This window comes from Colossoma macropomum, unplaced genomic scaffold (genome assembly GCF_904425465.1).
Source record: "Colossoma macropomum unplaced genomic scaffold, Colossoma_macropomum, whole genome shotgun sequence".
Taxonomy (NCBI): Eukaryota; Metazoa; Chordata; class Actinopteri; order Characiformes; family Serrasalmidae; genus Colossoma; species Colossoma macropomum.
In genome coordinates, this window is record NW_023494802.1 from 34,675,281 (window position 1) to 34,694,959 (window position 19,679).

A 19,679-nucleotide genomic window follows, 5' to 3' on the forward strand; every position below is an offset into this window, starting at 1 on the left:
AGTGTAAAAATAGGTTTGCTCTCTCATTGGATTAGGGAGTGAGGTTTGGATAGCTTTCAGAGGGCAAATTCAAATGTCCTCTCAGGCAAATATTGGCCCACAGGTCACACTTTGGGCAGCCCTGTGGTCAGTGGTTACTTTCTGAAAATGGGACAACTGTTGGCTGGATATTTTTGTTTGGCTGACTAATCTGAATTTGCTTCATATACACAATGACTCTTTGCAACCCAGTCTCCTAGACTTAAAAATGAGATATTTTCAGATATTTAACGGCCTCAATTTTTTTCAAATCTATATTAAGACTTTATAAGACTTTTTAAGGATCTGCGTAACCCTGGTCAGCATAGACTTCCGAGATTTATAGCACTAAATATATTCTTGTAGGAACCAGCATCTACACTTCAATCACTACCAAAAAACATGACCACAACAATGCCAATCTCACTAAAAGCCGTAAGTCAACCTGCAGAGTACTAAAAGTTCTTTCAGCATGTGAAATATGAGTTCTCACAGTGTCTTCACTGACTAGCATTTCATTACAGAAAACAACATGTCTTCTTGGTGGTTCTTTACAGCCTATAAAGCTGACTATTTAAAGATGGTTGGGAGATCACAAACAAACAATTTCAAGAAACAGTAAGTTACAGCTGACAGCTAAAATCAACAACTATACCTTTTTTCTTTTTATTTCTTGTTCACCTATCACCTATACATTTCCAGCTTTACCTGTGAAAATCTTACAGCAAAATCAGATATAAGATATTAACCAAAGTTGAAAGTCACTATTTTTATATCCTTTGCTCTGCTACACCAAATGTTTCTATATGAAAAGTTTAATTTGAGAAGGCAATGAACGTTGCAACTGTTTAGAAAACGCCAGGCCTCCTGAGTCTACCAATGATACAGCACAACTCTTGAGCCATTTGGATCCTTCTGTAGCTTTAAAAGAAGCTGCTTGCTAGGCGTGTTGATGGAGCACTTAATCTCTCTCAGCTACTGCAAGTGCCTTTGGGTTGGGGGTATTTGAAGAAGATGAGGAATACTTGCCTTCAGCTTCTTCTGATACACCAGCTGACTGTTCTGGATGGAGAACCACCGCCTGAGAAAAGCCATGAATAATAGATGCGTGTTAGATGGCTGGATCTGACTTTAAAAAGTGGTAAAAGTGGACTAAGCAGAAATAAAGCAGAAATTCCAGTCACTGGTGACATCTCTGTGAATAAGTTAAAAGTCTGAGTGAAGTGCTCTTTCCCAAGAGACACAAATCCAGATGGCATGTGGAGTAACATTCATGTCTGTTGACCTGCTTGATGTCATAACAGCATGACTTCCATGTCATTGCAACTCTGAGCTGCTCTTTAATGAAGTGACAGCACTGCATAGGGCAAAATACATTAAAGGAACAGGCTGGCAAAAAGTCTAATTTACACAACTTTCCAAATATAAGACATATTTAGTGTCCCCAGTTTGCTTCTTTTTTAGGTTTGCACTGAACTTACACAGCTAATGTAACTAACAAGTAATAAATGCTTATAGTAATCAATTAGCATCATGCAAACTGCCTGCCTGAATTATCATTCACTTTAAAACAAGGGGTGGGTGATATGGAGAAAATAGCATATCACAAAACTTAAAGTAATTTTTACACAATCAATATGCATCACAAAATTATGATCATACAGACAAAATGTTGTAGTAGTGTCACATTTAAAAACTGCTATTAAAATGATGAATATATATATATATATATATATATATGTTCTTTAAGTTCTGGCGATATCCATGGTGTGCTTAAAAAACCTTACACTTACAAGTTACTAATAACTTCTGCCAAAATGTAATGAGATTACATTACTTTTAACTGCCTGGAAAAGTTATCTCATTAATCTTAGTTCATACCAAATTATCTCACTATGTTGGCAGATCATTTCTTAGAACAAGCAAAATTATCTGCCAATATTGTGAGATAAATTCACTAAAATAGTAAAAAATGTCAGACATAAGTTAAATAATCTTATAATATTCTTACAAGACTCTCAAAATAAGAAATATTAGATATATTGACTACATTTAAGATAATTTCACTAATGCACACAGACCAGTTCAGATGTTCTTAAAGGTCACTGAAATGTTTAAGACTCTATTTTGAGTATTTAAATGTGGACTAAACCTACATATTTGAAAAAGACGACATCATGCACATTTACTGCAAGGTTACGTGTGATAAGCTGCTTTGGGTCTCTGTACCTGACACAGCTGAACTAGACTGTTAGTTAGTGATCTGTAATATCAAATTTCATTACATGATGTAATCAAGCACACAGAAGCTTTTGAATTGATTTCTGCTTTGCCACTAGAAGAGAACTACACAAAGCCAGCCTGTCTTTGACTGCCATGTAAGATCTGTTTGTGTTGTTTCTTTATTGTTTATGCATCTTTCATAAACATAGTTTTCAGGAGTAATGCAGAAAATCTGTTGCTGTGACAGTGATAAAAAGCCCTATTTAGAAAATAGGAATTAGAACTTAGGTGTTTTTTTATAAAGGAAATCTTTGTATTTTAATTGGCTAAAAGAAACTTTATTGCCAGACTGATAGCTGCAGGTTTTCATTTCCCAACTAATTGATTAATCAAAGTCATAATAGGTGAACTAACTAATTATGAAAATAGTCGTTAGTTGCAGCCCTACTTAAAACTATCAAACTGAGCATCTCAGAGGTGATCCATTCTCAGGATCTGGCAATTTTCCCTTTAACTCATTTAAATGTGTCACCTACAAAGTTACAACACATGCATGTCCAAGGATAAGCGTTTATTACTGATTTACATTTATGGTATTTGGCAGACGCTCTAATCCAGAGTGACTTACAATTTGATCATATTTACACAGGTAGGCGAAGGTAGTGTTAGGATTCTTGCCCAAGGACTCTTACAGGTATAGTGTAGGGTACTGCCCAGGCAGGGTATTGAACCTCAGTCTACAGCGTAGAAGGCAGGGGTGTTACCCACTACACTATACCAACAAATGTAATGTAATATACTGATTCGTTTAATCAAAGCATAAATAAAATGTGACTGAAATGACAGGAATAAAATAAACTAAAATGAAATCTACACATTTCTGGCTTTGTTTGTTAATTATGTAATCAAATAAAAACAAGAATAGCACCGAAACATCTAACTACTAACAGAGAAAAGTATATTAAATGGCTAAAATAGCCATGTTTCTGCATCAGCCTTAAAAATAAACTATGCCACATGGCTTGCAGAGTGCTAACTGGAGAGTACACATTTCCATACCTTATTAGCTACTATAACCTATCAAAGCAAACTTTTGTGGATCACACTGTCGAGTCCAACTCTGCTCACCTGTTCCATGTTTTAAAGGCGTTGCTTGCTCTCTTGAACAGGTAGCCCTCCATCACCACTCCATTAGGGGCATCCACGTTGAACTCCACCTTAGGATCGTCATAGGAAAAAGTCCTATCGGGAAGAGAGAGCGAGGCTGTCAATACAAATTCCATTTACACCAACCACCTGTACAATATAGTGTTCATAAACCTGAACGTTCAGGGAATTCAGATCCATTTTTCAGCCAATGAATGCTGTCTTCCTGTTATATCACTGTTCCACTTGTACAGGCTTTTAAGTGGGGCACATGCATAAATTAACATTTTCTCTTTGTCTCTCGTGTACGTACACTGACAAACAACAAGCATCTCTCACTCACACATGAACTCACAGAACCATACACAACTTTGTGAGGAGTGACTCATCCCGCTCAGGAGAAACCCACCAGACATTTTGACGCACGGTGTTGCGTAAGCGCGCGAGTGTGTCTAATCGATTACCAGAGCTGCCCTTTACATTTTCACACCAAGCACTCGCACTAATCACTCCCTTTCAGCTCAATTCACTGCAGACACAATGCACACTGTCTGAAGTTGAACAGGCTCGTACAAGGGCACTGAGAAAGGTTAGAAATAAACTGTAGTAACCTCAATGCTCTGGGATCAGTTAGACTCACAGGACCTGTTTACATCTTGAATTAACATGCGTTTTTGGCGATCGGATCGCATTCAGACTTCACTTGACCCAGGGGTCGGCAACCCAAATGTTAAGAGGAGCCATTTTGGCCTTTCAACAAAAATCAAACCACACTTTGTGTTAGTCTTCCTCAGGCTCTTCATCAGCGATCGGTTTCTGACCACAGGATTGTGGTGTAAAAATCTGAACCAGGAGTGAATGCACCTGATACATCACCACGCACACTACCATACCACTACTATGTCAGTATCACTGCAGTGCTACAGTGCTGAGAGTGGCTCACCACCCACGTATCTGGTGGTCCCCTTTCATCAGGTACAGGGGGCTGATAACTTGTGCAGCAACTGATGGGCTAATTGTAAACCTACAAAGTGCATCTATGAGGTAGGTGTTTTTAATAAAATGGCACATAAGTGTAGGTACAAGGTAGGTGGACCTTATAAACTTTCAACTGAGTGTCTTGTAGCTAGCGTAAATACTGACTGCACACTGTCCCTAAGAAAAAATAAATGAATAAACTCCTAAAGATCTAAAGTAAACTGTTTCTAAAGAGTGTTCTAGACGGACTGGCATGGTACTGACCAAAGAGCAAGAGGTTTAGGTCATGCTTCATCTTTTAAGCCATGATCAATACTTTCCTATAATTAAAGAGTAATAATACACTATAGTTAGGGTTGAATGATTTGGGCAAGATATCTAATTACAGTTTTGTGGCCAAATATTGATTGTCACTGTGATTTAAACTGTTCTATAAATTTATCATGTCCCATTTTTTGGTCAAGATGAGCAGAATATACACTTTTTCTGTTTAAATCGGTGTTTAAATCAGGTAAGTTTCCCCACTTAAAACTTGTCAAGACTACTTTGATGACATTTAATAAAAAACACAGCCCTTGTGACTTAAACATTTCAATCTTTCAAACTGTGATTTTGACAAAGATCCAACTACAGGTCAGGGTAGGGGTGGGCAATATGACAACATTTTATCGTTATCATCATAAGCCACAATATGCTTTTCTGAGAATATATCATGGATATCACCTGTACTTAAAGTTCAATGACTAACAACATGTTTCATTACAAATTCAGCATAATAAGGCCTGTTTCATTAGATTTAGTGCAGTGCAGTTTTAAAAACATTTAATAAAATATCATTGCAGTTGTAGGTATATTATTATAGTATTTTTATATGTGGCACTAGAGGTTCTATTCTGTTTCAATTTATTAAATCTCAGAAAAACTAAAAAAAAGTACCATGCTGCATATTGTTTATCGTGAAAATGTCTCGTGAAAAGTATCGTGGCATAATATTTTTGTCATATCGCCTACTCCTAGGTCAAGGAGCCACATGTGACCACCAAAGAACCCAAGCATCACAGGGCTCTCCAGCAAGAGGAGAAATGAATTTAAGGCATACCCACACTACACACCTGAGAGCAGAAGAGGCTTGATCTTGGAGATCGGTGATCCCCACATCCCACAAAACCAAATACAAGAAATGTCCCCTAATTTGTTGTATAATTTCCTGGGTTCGCCAGCACATGAGAGAAAGTTGCTAAAAATATTCACTGAGAAGCTGCTCATAACGCTGTAATGAAGTTGAGTGGACGAGCAGCTGCGGTCAGTATTCGCGGCACCTTTGTTCAAATAATCCCTGTGCCATGAGCTCTGCTGTGGTCACACTTTGCTCCCCAAGAGTTTTCTCTCAAGCTCTCATTGGCTGTTGCTCATTGCTGTTCTTACAATTTGTTCTTTGTGTCCTCCCAAGAACAAAAAAGGTCTGCGACAGGAAAATCATGGCTAAAATCGTGTAGTAGATATTATAAATATTATAAGACAATATCTAAGTTGCAGATTTCAATTTCTAAATATGTAAGCCTCCGGAAAAGAAAGACAACTTTCTTAGTTAAGAATTTCTTTCCTTTTACACTGGAAAAAATATTTTGGATCATGTTGCATACCTGTAGGTAACTATGAAGTACAGCTGAAGAGTTTTTTTTCTGGTAGTAGGCTTCACTGCAGGGTGACTACGCAAACAGTCAGGCTCATTCAGTTCAGGCCAAGTCTTGTAACAGCTCCCTCACTAATTAAATTATCCTGTATGAATCTCTACTTCTCTATATTTGTTTGCACATTTATGTATATCAATGTAGGAACATAGTACAGGAACAAGTACACAGCAAATATACAAATGAGATTCATTTCAGTGAATTCATCGTCATAACAAGTCATAATTCATTTTACATGACCTCTTTCCAACCTCTCTTTAACAAAAACAGAATGATTAAACAGGTTTTAAGACCGATATGCAAATAACCCTTGTTGTGGTTGGCTGCCCTGTACTGCACCTCAATCATAAAGCAGTCTGGGCTGAAACACTCCTTACAGTTTTAGCAGGAAGGGGTGGGGCTAAACTGCTATAAGTTGAATATTCATGTATATGTAAATGTGCTGGTTTTGACAAATGAAAGAATTAATTCAAGTTTTTGCAGCTTAGTTTCCACATGAACTGGAGAGTTAACTGTACGTTTTACAGCTTTAGCAATGTTTACACACTACATCAAACTCTTTTAGTTGAAAAAAGTTATCTATGATTTGGGCCCTTTAATGTATGGGCTCATTTGTCAACATCAGTTGAAAACCACAACATTACAAGGTAGAATCTGTCATGGACTAGCCAAGCACTTTTTCTTGTCTTGTTTTTTTCCCACTCTTTCTAGATAATTAAGCATGCTGAAGTCCAGAGGTGGGAAAACTAGAATAAAATCATACTTAACAAAATACTGACAAAAGTAGAAGTAAAAATAGCAACTACAAAAAACTTTAAAGAAGTATCTGGTCAGAAAGAAAAACACTCAGACATGCACAAATACGTTAAAACTGCACTTAAGTACGTTACTGAGGAAATGTACCCAGTTATTAACCCACCTCTGATTAAATCTACACGAAAGAAAGAGTATCAAATCTCAACCGGTGCACCTGAATCACTTTATCTTTACGGCACATAAACATCGACCCACCACAGTGACGTCCAGCCTGCCGAGTATCTTCATCTTTATGCTTTTGAAATATTCCAAAATCATTTGTGGGACCCGCAGAAAACGCTGAACAAAACCGAGATAAACAGCGGCCGATCATGCGGTCATCGTTTCCTCACTCTGACCAGATCTGAGCGGTGCTAAGAAGTAGCAGGTACCGTTTTTACTCTTCACACCCGTATTCAGGAAAATCCCGCCTTTCTGCGCTGAGACTGGCTAGCAGGCTCTTGCTATGCGCGCTACGATTGGTTGATAGATGACGTTCACAAAACAACACCCAATCCTAGTGCACGGAGGCGGGGCGTGTCTGAAAAGCGGTGTAAGGAAGGTAACCGAAGAGTTCTCGACCAACAGCGCCGCATACACATTAACTACTTCTATTCATCCTTAAAAACAGGCGAAGTGAAAAAGAGATAGTCTACTCTGTTCATTTATCCGTCTGAGGTTAAGCTTTTTTGTCCTTCAGCCCTCCTGCTACGTGCTAATTGACAAAGTAACGGCTATATGATGGCATCTCGCGCCCTCTGTTAAATACTTGTAATACAGACATGCAATAAAGAAGCCCAACACTGACCCCTTTATCTTATTAATATGAATATTTCTTATTCAGAGAATAGACAGGCTACTAACTACTCACCCTCGGATGGTGTTTGGTGTTGTGGCTGCTGCTGCTGCTCGGTGTGTGACTGCTAGTGCTGTGAGCTTTAAAAAGCAACGAACTGTTTGAACTACGAAAGCTATCAATTTTTAAAGCACTCCGGAGAAAAGAATGACGATGAATGTTGGGCTGAGGCTGAAGAGGAAAACACGGCCTCTAATATCTATTAGGAATATCTAAATATACCGAAAATCATTGTGTATTATTAGCCTACTATTTTCAAAAATCACCCTCACAGAACTGCAGAAAAAATATTTGTTGTTTAAAAAAGTAAGTAACTTGGCTGCCTTGAAAGTCTGAGTTAATTAGCTAAGATTTCTTAGGCCGAGTCTCAAATGGCTCCCTGCTCCCTATGTAGTGCCCTATGTAGGCCAAAATAATGGCTTCTACACCCAAACAGTGCTTTTGTATATCTAATAGAAAGCCATTTATATCCCTGTAGTCCCTATCAAACATTCAGTGCGTTATTTAGATGTGGAAAGCCATAATTTCATGACCTTTGTAGTGCACTATATAGGGAGCAGGGAGCCGTTTGAGATTCAGCCTTAGGTTTTAAAGTTAAAACATCTCTGTTTTTGGGCCTGAGAACTTTTCAGTATTTTGGCTGCTGCTTTTAAAGATGTTTCCAGACGGAGACAGGCCTACAGTCACTCTTTAAAGCTCTCATTAAAAAGGCCCATGGCAACATAGCTGGATCAGATCAGAACTTGCTAACAAATGTGTCATTTGACACATTCAACCTAAGAGTGAGCAAATGAGAGTAGCTCAGTTACCGTTTCTTTGTGTTAAGCTGTTCATTCCTTCACGCATCAAAATGAACGCACTCTGAACTATTGTCTTTTTAAGGAAGGGCGTAAACCGTCATTTTGTGCCTGCGAATGTTTTGCATGTTCCTCCACTGAATCCCTGCAGAGGAATGGAAAGGCATTAATGTTTTTGTGGATCTTGGAGTGGCACGCTGTCCCTGACTAAAAGCTCCTCAGTAAAAAGCCACTCAGTCTGTTGAGCAGCTCTACGTTTTAAAAGCATTCAGTGCCTGAAGTCTGCTGTGACCCTGCGCTTTGCAGAACAGTGCAGAACACTGAGGCTGTGACCGAAATAGATCCCTATTCCTCATTAGTCCTGTGATTAGTGTTATACAGGGGAACTATTTCGTTTGCTAAACAGAGGCAGAAACGTATGAATCAATAAATTAATTTGGGCAGTTTCTTCCTGCGTCAGTATGTACCAGTCACAAACATTAATCGCTGGAAAGGCTGAGTCGTTGTCGTAAACGCGTAACCGTTTGAAAAATGCAGGGAATGAGAACCAGAGAAAAAGTACAAAACCTGATAAGATTCATTATCTATGGCTCACCAGACACCGTTAACATAATGTTCCTCCATCTGTTGCTTAGTAACAAAAGACATCGCACTTTGGTATCTGCCTTATTCCTGCACTGATGCTTTGAGTGGCTTATGGACAGAACTTCCTGCACAGTGTAAACAGTCTATCAATAAGTTAAATATGTTAAATGCTAATAAGATAACATGACTGAAATGTGGGAATAAAAATGTAAATAATCCTTATTTTTGGGATGCTTGAATGCTTTTGTGCTAGTGTTTGTAATCAATCGGTCAAGAAACCTGAATCTGTGTGAGAGAAACGGTTTAGTTTTAGTTTACGCTAATTATTTACGCTAATAAATTCTTTTCAACTTTATAATTTTGTTTACATAGTCAGGCACAGGTATAAAACCATAAAGCAATGATCACCATGGTCACCACTGCAACATTTGCATAGCTTCAGAACACAAAACATGTGAATGCAGCAGAAGACAACAATGGCTGACGTACATAATAATGGCCCAAAAGACAAATAGGGATCCATTGGCACTGGTCCACACTATATTGTGTCTTTGGTACCGCAGATTCATAGCTGGTCACTTATCACGGTTTGTGTCCTTTGTGTTATATGAGCCATTTCTTCTATTATTGCTTTTAGCCACGTTTTGAATTTTTCCTCAATGACCCATTTTTTCCGCATCTAATATCTAAAATTGTCTCATTTATATTTTCACCCCTTGATACTGAGCGTCACGTGGAGGCATGGGCTCTGGATTTCACTATTCAAAAACTAGACTATGGAAGACTTATGGGTTTATTTCTTCACTTTGCCACAAATGTAAAAGATTGGCTCTTCTTTTCTGGTTTTGTCCTGCTCTACAGAGCTTTTGGTCTTTCTGATGTACATGCTTGCACCCTGAAATAATAATAATAATAATAGTAATAATAATAATAATAATAATATACACCGATCAGGCATAATCGGTCTATATTATTAGGACCCCCATGGACCCTCACAGAGCAAGTACTGTTTGGGTGGTGGATCATTCTCAGCACTGCAGTGACACTGATGTGGTGGTGGGTTAGTGTGTGTTGCGCTGGTCTCAGTGGATCAGACACGGCAGTGCTGCTGGAGTTTTTAAACACCTCAGTGTCACTGCTGTACTGAGAATAGTCCACCAACCAAATAGTACCTGCTCTGTGAGGGTCCATGGGGGTCCTGACCACTGAAGAACAGGGTAAAAGGGGACTACCAAAGTATACAGAGAAACAGATGGACTACAGTCTGTAATTGTAGAACTACAAAGTGCACCTATATAGTAAGTGGAGCTGATAAAATGGACAATGAGAGTAGAACTAAGGAGGTGGTTATAATGTTATGCCTGATCGGTGTAGATTCTGAAGTTTCAAGCAATACCAGATTTGTGTTTGTAAGTAGAAAAAAAAGATAATGTACTAAGATTTGCGTTTGCTAAAAAGGTATTGTTGTGCATACAGTCTTTTGTACAGTCATTTCTGACATCAAAATTAAGGGAAAACTGTTGGAAGTGCAGGCTCAAATCTGTCAAGTCTCCACATGCTGAGTTAGAAAAAGTGATTGAAGCTCACATAATACAGAAACAAACTGGTTAATCAAAGGTAGTGTTCTCACACTTCGTCCCCAGCTGCCTATAATGAGCTGCTATTCTGAGAGGGAATCGACTGTCAATCAATGAAGGCCAATCAAAGGCGAAAGCACTTGAACCAAACTTTAAAAAACATGCACACAGAATGTTCTGTTTCATTTCCACCACCTACAGTCAGGAGAAGCCAATAGCCGCAAATAAAGTGACAGAGACAGCACATCCATAATTGCTGTAAATTAGCTCAGACTCAATAGGAGCTATTACATAACACAGATATTTATTCCTGGAATAAATCAATAAATCAAGAGTCCCTATGTGCACAGTTCTGTTTCAGTTACACAACTCAACACTCTCATGACAACGGCACGAGACACAGAGTCGATGTCCCACCATACCAGACAACACAAAGTAGTTCATAAGCAGTTCATTATTTCCACTCTCGCAATAAGAGTAAGACTCTGAAAAAACATCATCAGAGAGAGAAAAGAAGCTCTTTAAAATGATAGTTTTACTCAAATTGTCCTCTTTCCCCAGACACAGTAAGTCAAGACATTTGGTTCAGACATCCAAGGTTATAGTGCCATGCTGCAATGCTACACCAGCACATCACTCTAATGCAAACCCAATTCTAAGTTGGAACAGTATGCAAAATGCTAATACAAACAGAGATTTATAAATTCTGTTTGACCTGTATTAAACTGAAAACAGTACAAAAACACAGTACTTTATGTTGTACCTTATGTACTTCATCGTTTTTGGTAAATATGAGCTTATTCAAATTTGTTGCCTGCAGTTGGGATAGGAGCATGTTTACCACTGTGTTACATCACCTCTCCTTTTAACAGCACTTAATAATTAATTGTTTGGGGACTGAAGACAATGATTGATTCAGTTTGAAAGTAGAACTGTATGCCATTCTTCTGTTACGCAAGTTTTCAGCTGAGCAACCACACCAGTCCTTCGTTGTTGTGTTTTTGCACGTTTTCAAAGAGAGACAGTTCTGGACTGCAGACAGGCCAGTCTAGCGCCCACACTCTCTAAATATGCCGCCAAGCTGTTGTAACTTGCAGAATGTGGCTTGCCATCATCATGGTGAAATAAGCATGGACCTGCTTAAAAAAGAATGTTGCTCTAAATGTGTTCAGCGTTAATGGGGCCTTCACAGTGCTTAGTTACACACTAATATCCCCCATACCATGTCAGACCCTGTCTTTTGAACTTTATGCTGGTAACCATCCGGTCCTTTTCTTCTTTGGCCCAGAGAACACAACATCCATTATTTCCATAAACAATCTGAAAGACTGACTCATCTGACCACAGTACACGTTTCTACTGGGTATCAGTTCATTTCAGATGAGCTTGAGCCCAGAGAAGTTGGTAGCGTTTCTGGACACTGTTGACATATGGCTTCCCCTGTGAAAAGTTCAGTCTTAACTTGCATTTGTTGATGCAGTGATGAACACTGTTTTATTAACCACGCTTTGTCAAAGTATTCCTGAGCCCATGTTTGCTTCTTTAGTTTTTGCACTGGAGCAGCGAGGCTAGTGTAGCTAACTGCATGCCTAAATCACCAGCCTATTGTCTCAAACTAAATTGAGTTGTTAAGTAATCTCAGACTTACAGGTGTGGTTTCCAGCACTGAAAATACCTATAAAATCTATGGTCTATAAAAACGGACAAAAGTATGTCACACAGCTAAAAACAGCAGCAGCATCTTGAAACCTGAATTTTGTCCATACTTGTCATCCTTTATTCTCATAGCTCCAGTGCAAAACTAAAGAAGCAAACTTACGATACCAGACAACTTCATCTGGGGTAAAAGGATCACTGTGTATGTTGCTTTAAGCACAGGATTAAAAGAAAAAAATCTGACCTGTAGGAGAGTCTGGGTGGTGAAATCCATTCCAGGATCATACCATGTGAAGAGATAAGAAGAGAGAAATCTAGATTAGATGCTGAAGTATAACGTTCAGCTGATATTACATTCATATACAATCACACAGAAACACAATCACGCAGTCTGAAGAGTACAAGGACCAGTGTTAGCTGTATTTTTGGATTGCGTAGGTGTAACTTAAAGCTGGCAACTCTGAACTGAATATACATTCAACAGCCAGTAGCTATACTAGGAGTTACACTATACATCCAAAGTATTCAGACACGTCTACTAATTTAAGGTGCACTCTTTTGCTGGCACAGGTGTTCAACTGTGCACGCAGCTTGTATGATCTCCATTGAAAAGCACTGCCAGTCAAATAGGATGCAGAGCAGCCGCACTTGAGCCTAAGGTCACCATGTTTATGCCAAGCGTCAGCTAAAGGGGTATAAAGCTCAGCATTGAGCTGTGGAGCAATGAAACTGTGTTCTCTGGAGTGATGGAGCTCCATCCAATACCTTTGGGATGAGTTGGAGTGATCCCAAACTAATTATTCATCATCAGTACCTGACCTCACTAATGCTCTCATGGGGAAATGCAATCAAATCCTCACAGCAATGTTCTAACACCTAATGTAAAATCTTCCCAGAAGAGTAGAGACTGTTACTGGAACAAAGCAGGAACCAACTCCCTATTCATGCCCTTGATTTCAGAGGAAACGTTGGATGAGAAGGTGTCTACATACTTTTGGACATACCGTATATAAGATGCGATCTAAACACAAATGAGATGTTTTTAAGCTTTCCAGCAGATGGTAGAGAAGTCGTAAGAGACGGCCGTGACGGGTCGTTCAAAACTGGAACAGACTTATTTGACAGCTCCCAGGATCAAAGCCCCTATTAAAACTTTGTTAAGCAAACTTCAATGGACTCTATTTTCAGCCTGTCCCAAATATACCCGCATCCCGTCTGCCGCTCTGTATCTTTTTAAGAGTGCCACTGGGAGTTTTCAGGACAAAAAGAGCTTTTCTATACCTGGAACATGTCAGAGTCAGAAAAAAAGCAACAAGCAGGAAACAATGAGGGAAGCTAAGAATAAACTTAAAAGCATCTGTCCCCCAGGCTTGCAAATAAATTACTGTCCTCATGTACTACTTATTTAGATTTACCTGCCATGAAAAACACACAGCCTATGAAGTACCACAAGTTAAGAACTTTAAGTTTCTTTCTTCTGCTTGGAATGTTTTTCTTTTTGATTGTGGTTTTGTTATGCAGTCATTATCCTGAAATAGAAATTCTGCTTCCAAATGTTCATGGCAGAGTTGTTGGAAAGACGTGAGAAAGATGTTTATGAATAGATCAGGACACACATGGAGTCAATAACACGCTTTTAAAGCATCGTTGAACCAAGTAACCAATAAAATCTGAGATTGGTGAGCTCGTTAGACGTCTCTAAAGGCATTCAACTGTTTTTCAGACAGAAAGATTTCATTATTTTCTTGTAAAACTAGCTGTATTAGGCAAACTAGCAAGCATCAGTTTGTCAATGTGGACCATTTTCTTCCCGCATCAAACTACCATGCAAATCAGCATAAACAATGGATAGTGTGTTTTGCTGAATGGTGGGTTGTTTGCTCTATTACTTTGCATGTAGAGATCTACCATCTTTGTTGGTGACATTTCTTTCCCTGAGTTTTGCACTGTATGTAAGGTTTACTTTCAATTTATGTGTTTTTTTATGAGTATATCCCTTTATCTACAATCATTTTATCTACTTTTTGGACTAGTATCTCCCATTACAGTGTATAAGTATTTACTGAATGATGTAGTAATTACTGTAATACTGTAGTACTGTACTGTCAAAAATAACAATCATGCAAATTACAAAAGGTATAAATGGGCTCTCAAGTGTTGCAGCTTTCTTAAGCGCTTCGTAAGACCCTATTGTTCGGAAAACGCAAGTTTGATCCCTGGTGATATCACAGCCATGGATGGTCACGAGTCCAAGAGATCCTCCCTTTTCCCCCATCACTGTTTGTGTTAGCTGATGTAACAAAATTGGCAGCTAGTGTTCTCCTCCAAGCATGTTGAGCTGTCCAGTGATGCTGTGTTAGCAGCACTTTGAAAAGATGTGGTTATTCTTCACATGACTTAGAGGAAGCACATGCCAGCCATAACCCTGCTTGGTGGCATCAGGTGATGAGAGAAGACATAGCTAGCAGGTGGAAATTGGTCACACTGCAAAATTTTACACTCTAAACTTATTTAACTTCTTTTCACATTAAAGTTTTTTACCCAAATTTTACCATTTTTCACAGAATGTTTTATTTTATACTGATATCTACTGAAAACATTTAATCTTATATCTCATATTTCTCATTTCGAGACTGGTGTAAGAATATTATACAATTATTTAACTTATTTTTAGACATTTTCACTTGTTTTAAGTCATTTTATCTATAGAAATTGTCTTATTCTACTGGCCTGCTTTTTTCAAGCATTATTTCATGATGAAATTCATGAAATTTATGAAATTCAAATATCAAATACATTAAATACATCAGATTTAAGATGCCAAGATGTCATTTTTGCTGTGAACGCTAAAATGTTGGTAAAATTGGGTAAAAAAAGTAAAAAATGTTATAAAGAGTTTGAAATGTGAATGTTATCTCTGGTGCAGATTAAGGCATAATCAGATCTCAGCTTATGCCTTAAATGTAAAAATGCTGAGTCCTGATTTTCTACACCAGACAACAAAGGTATCAGCATCTTAAAACTCGTAGTTCTGCCTGAAGTCAACTGTTGGCTTTGGCAGGCTAAGTATAGCGGCAGTTGCCACTAAGCCTACAGTCCTAAGCCAAAGTCACACAGTCATTCAGGGGATTCCGGTCTCTCTGCATGTCCTGACTGACATCTGCATACCACATACACAGTACAATATAAAGACATTTAACTTTAACCCTTAGAAGTCGCAGCAAGAATAAAAGCAAGGTGTATTTTATATTTCTCAATTGTATACATTGCTATAGCTTAATAAAAATAAGCAGAGAAATTCTTTAAGCAGAGTGAATTTGCTGCCAATTGATACCAGATTTGTGCTTGTAAGTAGAAAAGTGGCTAATTTAATTTAATTGATCTCAGGAAAAGTAATTACTGTGCAAACTATCTAAATAATATAACAGTAATAATATTAGATTTCTAGGGTTGGGGAAATAGTATGAAGTACAGTATGCACGTGAGAAAGAGTGAAAGAGGGTGAAATGCTATGCGTACCCGCTGCTGTATTGTGGCATGTTTGTGCTCCATATCTCTCTTCTCCATCGCTGAATCAATCACCAGCTGATCCAACTGCAAATACCAGACGACTTCACTTTTAAGTGTGTTGGTATAAGACATTATGGTTTTCATTCCGTGTCTTTCAGTGCTTGGTGCAAGTTTGCTGTATTTTTTGTTACATCATGAGTAATTTAAGAATTTTGGTTGTTGATTTACTCAAACAACAAACCAGTAACTGCCAGTGCTTAAAGCAAACATTTGTTGAAAAGTCAGATTTGCACAATTTCCCCTTAGTGGATGGGAATCAGCCATGATTAAATCTGGAGAAAAAATGATTATGGAAGCCCATTCCATCCAAATAAATTTTTTTTTCCTTTCTCCATTTCTTTCAGCATTGTCTCAGAATTTTAATTACGTATCTCAAAATAAATACTTATTATGCCAAAATAATGACTTAATATCTCAAAATAATGACTTACTATGTTAAGACTCAGCATCTCAAAATAATGCCTATTTTTCTCAAAATGTTCACAGTGTCTCAAAATAATGACTTAGTTATCTTAAAATAATGACCTAGTATCTCAGGAAAATTACTTACTATGTGGAAATAATTACTTATTTTCTCAAAATGCTGACTGAGTATCTTGAAATAATACTTATTTTCTCAAAATGTTGACATGGTTTCTCAAAATAATGACTCAGTATATTGAAATACAGACCTATTATCTTGTAATAATGACTTATGTCTGAATTATCTGTTTAATTACCATGTCAGAATAATTCCTTATTTTCTCTAATTACTGATTTACTTTGTCAAAATAATGAGTTAGCACCTTGTAATAATGATTTATTATCCAAAATTAATTACACACATTCTTGAAGGTTAACAGCTCATTATTTTAACATAGTGCAAAAAAAATAATGATTAAAAGACACTAATTCAATATTCGGACACAGTGCTGCCAGAAACAGGAACAAACAAAAGAATGAATAAATAAAAACAATCAATCAAAAGTAGGGTCCATGCCATCCAATTAGTTACTATTTGGATGGCTTGGACCCTACTTTTGATTGAAAGCGAAAACAATCATTATGTAGATATTAGTCACCTCAGCAGCGAGCTTCTTCATGTAGGGGTCAATCTCATCCAGGAGGTGATAGCCCTGCTGAAAGAGTGAATACTGCGCATGCATGAACGACAGCATCTGTGGAGAGAAGAGGACAAGAAGAGGAGATTTGTACAGATATGCAATTAATGATGGAAAGAGAAGATGCTTTGGCATGTTTCAACTAACGTAGTTCTTTGTGGCACTTACTGCATCTAAGATCTCAAATTTCTTCTTGGCTTGAAGGACGTTGATCTAAGGAGAAGAAAGACAGTGAGTTAAGAGTCGTCCACTGCAGATACGGAGATGGCTTACAATACTTCTACACTCCAATGAATAAAAAACAAAACCTGAACACATTTTAAAAAATTACAAATGAGGCAATCACGATCCCACACTGTTGTAATTTTATATGAATTATTTCTCACTAGTAGCTCAAACGAAACAAGCAGAGAAATTCTGTGAACTTTCAACTGATACCGCATTTGTGTCAGATCTGGTGTAGTAAATGTTTTATTATGATTTGAATTTGATTGAAAGTTATTGTTGTGTGAACAGTCTTGCTTTGCGGAAGGAAAAATCTTTTTTGACACAAATGGAAAAAAGTCTGACATGCAGACATGAAGCTGTTAATACAGAATGTAACTTGAATGTTAATGTAAAACTTTGCTACGCCCTGCATAATTAAATTTGAATAGCACAGCAAAATGAAGATCTGGTTAAAAAAGTCATCATAATACTCAATGGGGAACCCACATGGCCCGACTGAAAATTGTCCAATCTGGATTTTTTCTCTGTGGTATCTAGGTAGATATGGCCAAGCCAGTTCTCTCATTGGTTAGGCCTTCAGGAGTGAACTGAAGGCCTTATCTGTGATCATCTACTAACATAGTTAGAAAGGAGAGCAGAATCAACCAAACATGTTTTGTTTTATAATGGGTCAGACCAATTTTGTGAGAAAAAATTTCACTCTCTGCCTTTTGGAAGTTCTAGATACATTATATACGAGCGGAATATACAGGTTTCAGTCAATTGTCAGAAAAATCAGGGCTCTTTACTTAGTCACCATAAAACTGCTATATAAAAGATACAAAAAATTATTATGTCTTTAACAAGCTTCAAATGTCCATGCTTGAAATGGCAATCTGAAGGCCTAGCTCTGATAGTGATGGCTTGTCACTGATAATACTACACCAGCTGTGTATCAATTGACTTTCTGTGCAAACTGCAAGCAATAAAATGAAAATGCATTTAAAAATATGTGCAAATGCGTTATATTTATTATAAAATAAACATGTTTGTTTCCACAACAATAAATAATTTTATTGTTAAGGTTGAACAGAAAAAGTTTTGTCGACATTCATTAAATACTACATTTGCCTTTTCCATAACTTGGATTCGACAAACTTTTGTGAACGTTTTTCTGTGGAAACGTCGCTACTAGGTTCCCCAAATTTCCTTTCATTATTCATGATGTGAAGAACAGACAGTAAAGGACAATAACTGACTAATATGAGTATGGATGTTCTGTAAGACTTGTGTGTGCTGCATGCGTTACCTGAAGCACGTAGTCTAGTGCTAGATGGCGGAAGCACTTGCGGGTGATGTTGAGAGTGCTGGTGGCCTCCTCCACCTCATGGGGTTTGTTCCTGGGCGCCTGAGCATTCTTCACCTGTGCAATCTCCAAATCCTCACGCACCTTATCAAAGTGCTTCTTCGTCTCCTTAAACTTTCGCACATCTCTGAAACACACGGTCGGGGAGTTTTTATTTTAATGGGAAAATTTAGCTGAAGGAACAGATTGTTGAAAAACCTAAAGTGCTCAATTTCCCCCTTATCCCAAATGTAGTTGATCAGCCAAGACAAAAGACTTTTGAAAAGAAGTTTGTTCCCCACTTGAGCTACAAGGCTAATGGAGCTTAGAACCCACTAAGCAAACTGCATGCCTAAATCACAACACATTTGTCTATATCGTTATAAAATGGACGAAAGCATGTTGCATAGCTAAAACTAGTACAGAGCAGCCAGACTGAAGCCTGAATTTTGTCTGTACTTTTGTCCATTTTTATAGATAACTGTGACATATAGCGTCAGAAACAACATGAGCAAGTCTATTTAGGATAGCTTGATAACTCGAAACTGTTTGAGGCAAGTGCTTTGTGATTTAGGTCACAGTTTGCACAATGCCAATTGCTAAATATGCTTTAAGTTTCCATTATATGTCCACTGCTGTATATGGAGTAAGGGGGAAATTGTACATTGGATTTTTGGCACCATGAATAAGGTTTCTAAAAATGATTGACAGAGCATAGGGTAACTCTACTTGAACGCTGCTACATAACATTAATTAGTTTACATTAATTAGTATTTACATTTCATAATTAAGCAGATTTTTAAGTACGTACGGTTCTTTACTGCAGTTCAAGGCAAAGCGATAATTTAAACATTTTAAACATTGTCCAGATTAAAAAAAATCACTGTTCTATCTGAAGACACAAATACTAAATTCTCAGTAGTTTTCTTGGATTCTGTTAATCACCTCTTTTTTTCATTAGTGATCTTGACACAACACATTTTATGTTATACAATATCTTCACGCTTTGGGAGCATTTTACATGTTTTTGTTTATTTAACTACGGAGGCATATAGTGTTCACATACACCAGTTCAGCCTGTATTGCTATAATAAATGTAAGCAACTGCTTTTGGTGGGGTTTTCACTAAATAGCC

At 37.7% G+C, this 19,679-nt stretch overlaps 1 protein-coding gene across 1 annotated transcript in view; it reads right to left on the reverse strand.

Moving 5' to 3' along the window:
- Positions 1 to 19,679, reverse strand: part of acap3a (ArfGAP with coiled-coil, ankyrin repeat and PH domains 3a) — a 114,494-nt gene that overhangs the window by 23,261 nt on the left and 71,554 nt on the right. The window contains exons 6-12 of the mRNA XM_036591480.1: positions 18,509 to 18,692; positions 17,161 to 17,205; positions 16,954 to 17,049; positions 15,838 to 15,916; positions 14,413 to 14,419; positions 3,370 to 3,483; positions 1,048 to 1,099 (exon numbers count right to left, since the gene is read on the reverse strand). Of these exons, the coding sequence (XP_036447373.1) occupies positions 1,048 to 1,099; positions 3,370 to 3,483; positions 14,413 to 14,419; positions 15,838 to 15,916; positions 16,954 to 17,049; positions 17,161 to 17,205; positions 18,509 to 18,692 (577 nt within the window). The remainder of the gene's footprint in view (positions 1 to 1,047; positions 1,100 to 3,369; positions 3,484 to 14,412; positions 14,420 to 15,837; positions 15,917 to 16,953; positions 17,050 to 17,160; positions 17,206 to 18,508; positions 18,693 to 19,679) is intronic.